Here is a 6,000-nt window from a genome sequence, read left to right as displayed (position 1 = left end):
AATAATAGGGGCGCCTGGGTGGCGCAGTCGGTTAAGCGTCTGACTTCAGCCAGGTCACGATCTCGCGGTCCGTGAGTTCGAGCCCCGCGTCGGGCTCTGGGCTGATGGCTCAGAGCCTGGAGCCTGTTTCTGATTCTGTGTCTCCCTCTCTCTCTGCCCCTCCCCCATTCATGCTCTGTCTCTCTCTGTCCCAAAAAAATAAATAAATGTTAAAAAAAAAAATTAAAAAAAAATAATAATAATAATAATTAAGTCTATTTAACTTCACTTAATCCAGTGTTTCTCACGCTAATTAACCAGAGAAACTTCATATGGCCTCCATTAACATACTATACTATGCAACATAATCCATAAAATGAGTTCTGAGAAAGGGTTACTTAAAATACTTTTCTTTTGTTCTACAGATGAAAATTCCAAAACCCAATGTGTAAAGAACCTGCCTTGATTACAAAGTAATTCGGCGGTATAGGCAGAGTTATAACTCCAAAGTCAATACGTGTTATTTTACAGCCTGTCTTCCATAAACCCCTTTTATCTTTCAAATTTACATCCCTAAGTAAAGAGCTAAAATCAAGATGAAAAATCCGACACGAGGGGTACATGTGTGGCTTAGTCAGTTAAGTGTCTGACTCTTAGTTTAGGCTCAGGTCATGATCGCACAGTTTATGGGCTCGAGCCCCGTACTGGGCTCCATGTTAGCGGTGCTGGGCTCCATGCTGGCAGTGCAGAGCCTGCTTAGGATTCTCTCTCTCCGTCCCTCCCCTGCTCTCTGTCTCTCTCTCAAAATAAATTAAAAAAGAAAAGAAAAGAAAAAAAAGAAAAAGAAAAATCCTACATAACAAAGTCCCAAGGACAAATGGAAACTTAAAACATCTAAATTAGTGTTATTTAAAAATAAAAACAAAAAAGGTCTAAATTAGTGTTATTTTTAAAAGTATTAACTAAGTAGATTTCTGAAGAATTCAAGAAAACAGAACACTGGTATGCTTGTTGTAATCACCCCTTGTCCCATTTATAGGTACAAATTAGGCTAACTTGCTTTGTGAGAGAATTTAAGGCTAATATCAGATCAAACTTCATCCTCCTGCAATGCCCACTTGTATACTTAATGTGTTTCTCTACTGGCAATGTTTAGAGAGTTGTTACAGTGTCCCTGGGGATGGAACTTTAAAATGAGAGGTGACACACAAGGTTAATGAGAAAACAAAGAGCAATTAAAAAAAAAAATCTAGACTGGGTATTTGAAAAACCGATGTAGTATCATAATGAATTCATGTAGATACACACACAAATAAAATATAAAGTTGTTTTCACAGGGCACCAAGTGACCAGAAAATATATGTGAAGGCAGTAAGATGATTAGATACAGAAAAATGTTACAGACACTGCAAGATGAACTATAAAGCAACTCAAATGTTCACTAACAGAGAATAGATAAACCAAATGTGGCATATTTATAGTAATGGATTACTACTCAACAATAAAAAAAGAATGAACTGTTGACATATTGTGGATTAAATCTGATAAAAATTATAGAGTCAAAAAGAATATATATAGTATTATTCCATTTATATAAAGTCCAAGAATAGGCAAAACTAATCTATATGACAGAAACCAGACCGTGGTCAACTTCTGGGGATGGGGACATAAAAACTTTCCAGTTTCCATTATATATATTCAGTATATATACGTCAAAATTGATTGAAATAAACACTTAATATCTGTGCACTTCACTATATGTAAATTGTACCTGTTAAAAAAAAAAAGGGAATGTGATTACATTAATCAAAACCCAAATGAGGGGTGCCTGTGTGACTCAGTCAGTTAAGCGTCTCTCAATTTTGGCTCAGGTCATGATCTTGTGTTTGTAGGTTTGAGCCCCGTGTCAAGCTCTGTGCTGACAGCATGAAGTCTGCTTGGGATTCTCCCTTTCCCTCTCTCTCTGCCCCTTCCCTGCCCACACTCTCTCTCAAAAATAAATAAATAAACATTAAAAAACAACAACAACAGGGGCGCCTGAGTGGCTCAGTCAGTTAAGTGTCAGACTTCGGCTCAGGTCATGATCTCATGGTTCATGAGTTTGAGCCCCGTGTTGGCTCTGGGCTAACTGCTCAGAGCCTGGAGCCCGCTTCAGATTCTGTGTCTCCCTTCGTCTGCCCCTCCACTGCTTGCACTCTGTCTCTTGCATTGTCTCAAAAATAAACATTAAAAAAAAATTAAAAAAAAAATTAAAACAACAACAACAACAAATGAGATATTAGGTCAACAAAGAAAAAAAGGCAAGCCTTAAGTAAACAATCAAGACACTATAATCTTGTAGCTTACATTATTTGTTTCATAGATCAGTTGAGAAAAACTAATCAGTTCATTGTTGGGGGGAATGAAAGAAAAGCACAGAACTGAGGTGATAATAAATAACCGTAACAACGTATACCATTTGAATCCCTACACATTTCAGTCATTATGGTTTATATACTATGCTAATTCATATCTCAAACCCTTATATGATAATAATTATCACTATTATTTTAATTAAAAAACTAGTAAGCAATCTGAGTTTATAAAGCTAGAAAAAGTAGGATAGTCTCTGTGGCTATAAAATTTGGTATCTTTAAACTATGCCAGGATAATTAATGACATGAATTTACTCCAAAAATACAGAAAGTATGTGAATTAAGAATCAACTAAAGCAGGGGCACCTGGGTGGCTCAGTCAGTTAAGTGTCCAACTTTTAATTTCGGCTCAGGTCATGATCTCACAGTCCTGAGATCAAGACCCGTGTTGGGCTCCACAATGAATCTGAAGCCTGCCTGGGATTCTCTCCCTCTCCCTCTGCCCCTCCCCTGCTCATGTGAGTGCACTTTCTCTTTCAAAATAAATAAACATTAAAAAAAAGAAAAAATCAACCAAAGAGTATGTGAAAAGGGTTTAAAATGTTAACTTCTAGAAAATGCAATAAAAACATTAAAAAGTTCAGATACCTGACTTCCACTAAGTTGAAAATCTGTGACAAGTAAGAGGTCTTAAATGACTAGTAAAAGATTACTCATGTACCAATCTAAATCTGACCTGCTGGATGCATATGGTAAGCATTATTTTCTATTTCTTCTCTGTCATCCTGCAGTGACTCCTCATGAAAAGAGGTCTCTTCGCTGCTTCCTTCCAGCCCATTTCGCAAGGCAGCACGCATGTTTAGTGCAACAATGGTATCATCCACACTGCTACTGCTGTTGTGTTTATTTCCAGCACTCTCTGGGGTTTGAGGAATGGGTTTGGCAATAGGGTTAGTATAAAAACGTGACACAAGAGAATCATCATCTCCATCCTGCTGATGGTTCTCATCAACAGGTTTGCTCAGGAAACTGAACCTGAAAAGGTAGAAAACAAATAATATCTTAGCTCTTTGTAAAAATGGTAATAGCCAACCTTCACTGAGCTTTTACTAATAAGTGCCCGGGACTATTCTAGGTAATTCCATATTTTAAATTTTATTTAATACTTGTGGTAACCCTCTGTAATAGGTTCCTATCGTTCTCTTTTACAGGAAAGAAAACTGACAGAGAATAAGAAATAACTTGCCCAAATTAAAAAAGTTCTAAGTGCTAGAGCTGGGATTTTAACCCAGGAAAACTGGCTGTAGATTCCATGCCTTTAACTCCTATATTTTCATGAATGAGTGATCTGAACATCCCAATTTTCCCAATTTTTAGTTAAAAAAAAAAAAAAAGGCACTCTACTATGTAAGGTCAAATAAGAGTGGTGAATTTCAAACTAAAAAAATTGAAAAATTTTAGGTTTTCAATATTATTATCAGCAAGGTATTAGAAAATGCTTCGTTCATGAAAAATCAAACTAGAATTTTATCCCGAGAGACAAAAACAAAAAACAAAAACAGGAGTGCAAAGATGTAAATAGAATTTTTCACTGAGGCATTACTCTGAATATAGGAATATCAAAATAATCTAAATGTCTTCTAATGGGGAACTAATTATCATATATTCACAATAATGGCTACCAAGTAATTAAAAAAGAGGCATATATATATTCATATTGATATAGAAAGGTATTTATAATAAAATAAATAAAAATAAGCAAGCTATAAAACATTGCATCATTCATGCCTATCTCTACAATATCTATATAAACAAATTTCAAAATTTTAAGAAAAGACATCAAACTATTAAGGGTTATAAGGGTGACTATTTCCACTTCCTCCTTTATACACTTATATACTTATTACTTATTTTTTTGGTTTGGTTACAGTGACCATGTATCACTTTGATAATGATCACAAACAAGATATCGCTCATTTTAAAGGTGGTGAAGGGTGTCAAATGTGTGAGAACCCTGGTTCAAAATGACATGCACGGATACCAAAATAGTTATGCAAAACTGAATCAGAAGAACTCCAATAATTTTAAGGTCTAAAGTACTCAAAAAACAAGAACAGGACTTAATTTCTAGATGCTCATATGCTGTAATACTATGCAACATTCACCAAACTTCATACATTTTCATAGAATGAGTAAATTCCAAGCTTAGAATCTCTTCAGAATGAGAACAGGGCTCTCTTCCAGGAACAACCCAAAACAAAATATGGCTTACCTCTCCCCATTTTCTGGATAATCAGATGGTGAAGCGAGATCTTCGGAGTCACGATTAACAGGAGAAAAGAGATTGCTGTTGTTAAGGTTTTTCAAAACCAACTTCTTAATGCTCTTCCTATAAACAGAGACCAAAAGAAAAAAAAAAAAGAACTCAGGTGCACATAATCACATCACTGGCATTACCTTAAAAACCAGAGTCAAAAAGAGCACCCTCGTTCAGCTCTTACATAAATAACAATGGCCAAAGAGGTTCAATTCACAGTCTTTAATATATAACCAGGACTTAAGGTCTCAAATATATTATACTCTGCTGTTTAGAAGAATATGCTAAGCACATTCAAAACAAAGTGGGGAATCCCCTTTGAAAACAGTCATCCTTCACTGAATCCTGAACACTTTATCCAGACACTTAGATAACCCATCATAGTATGTCTCATGTTTTGAGTAATTCTCTACATGTCTTCTCTCTTTAAACGTTTCTTCCTTTTTTGACAGTCAGGATTTATGACCATCTCTTCATAGAACTTGGCATGCTGTCTTGAAGAAATAGAAAGCAGGTATTTGCTGACTAAATCAGATTTCTTTTAAAGATGACAAGAAAGAAATAGGAGTAAAAACCCCTGATATTCAAATAATCACAAAATTTCAAATTTGCATACAGAAGGTTTACTTAAGGCAAGAACATCTGTGGTATATAAGCTTCAAACAAAGAACCATATGAAGAGTTATTAATCAATCTTCACTTAAAAACTCACTGGATTAACTAATATGCTACACTCCCTCTTAAAAATAACAAACTGCAGGGGCGCCTGGTGGTTCAGTTGGTTAAGCTCTAGACTCTTGATTTCAGCTCAGGTCATGATATCACAGTTCGTGAGTTCCGGCCCCACGTCAGGCTCTGCGCTGACAGCGTGGAGCCTTCTTGGGACTCACGCTCTCCTTCTCTCTCTGGCCCTCTTCCACACTCTCTCTCAAATAAATAAACTGAAAAAAATAAAAATAAAAATACAAGTTGCAAGCAGTATATAAATAACACTCATCTATTTATTTCTAATCTCAACAACTGAGTTATATGGGAACAATTGTCAGCAGCATTTGTTCTAAATGTGTGTATGCTATAGTCCTTATTATAATGGTGTCATTAAATATGTATTAAATAAGCCAATGAAATAGGCACTTGACAATAAAGAATTGTTATTTCCATGAAAATTAAAACTTGCCTTCCTATAATGGGTAACACAAACCAATCCTCCTAGAGAGACAATCAGAAAAGCTAGAGCTCTTTACAGGCATGGAAAGCTAACAAGATAGTAAAAAAGGACTGAACCAGCACCTGGAGGGACACTGGCACAGAGAGGTGTTATTATAACGGTGTCTGTTATTTACGATTGCT

The 6,000-nt window shown here is 35.8% G+C and overlaps 1 protein-coding gene across 6 annotated transcripts in view; it reads right to left on the bottom strand.

Annotated features, from left to right (window-relative positions):
- Nucleotides 1–6,000, bottom strand: part of NUP98 (nucleoporin 98 and 96 precursor) — a 119,188-nt gene that overhangs the window by 50,764 nt on the left and 62,424 nt on the right. For all 6 annotated transcript variants that reach the window (XM_040489153.1, XM_040489152.1, XM_040489156.1 and 3 more), the window contains 2 exons: nucleotides 4,606–4,722; nucleotides 3,070–3,368 (listed from right to left, as the gene is read on the bottom strand). In XM_040489153.1, coding sequence (XP_040345087.1) covers nucleotides 3,070–3,368; nucleotides 4,606–4,722 — 416 coding nt within the window. The remainder of the gene's footprint in view (nucleotides 1–3,069; nucleotides 3,369–4,605; nucleotides 4,723–6,000) is intronic.

This window comes from Herpailurus yagouaroundi, unplaced genomic scaffold (assembly GCF_014898765.1).
Source record: "Herpailurus yagouaroundi ecotype Mexico unplaced genomic scaffold, PumYag 180, whole genome shotgun sequence".
NCBI lineage: Eukaryota > Metazoa > Chordata > Mammalia > Carnivora > Felidae > Herpailurus > Herpailurus yagouaroundi.
This window is presented reverse-complemented; position numbering and strand designations above follow the sequence as displayed.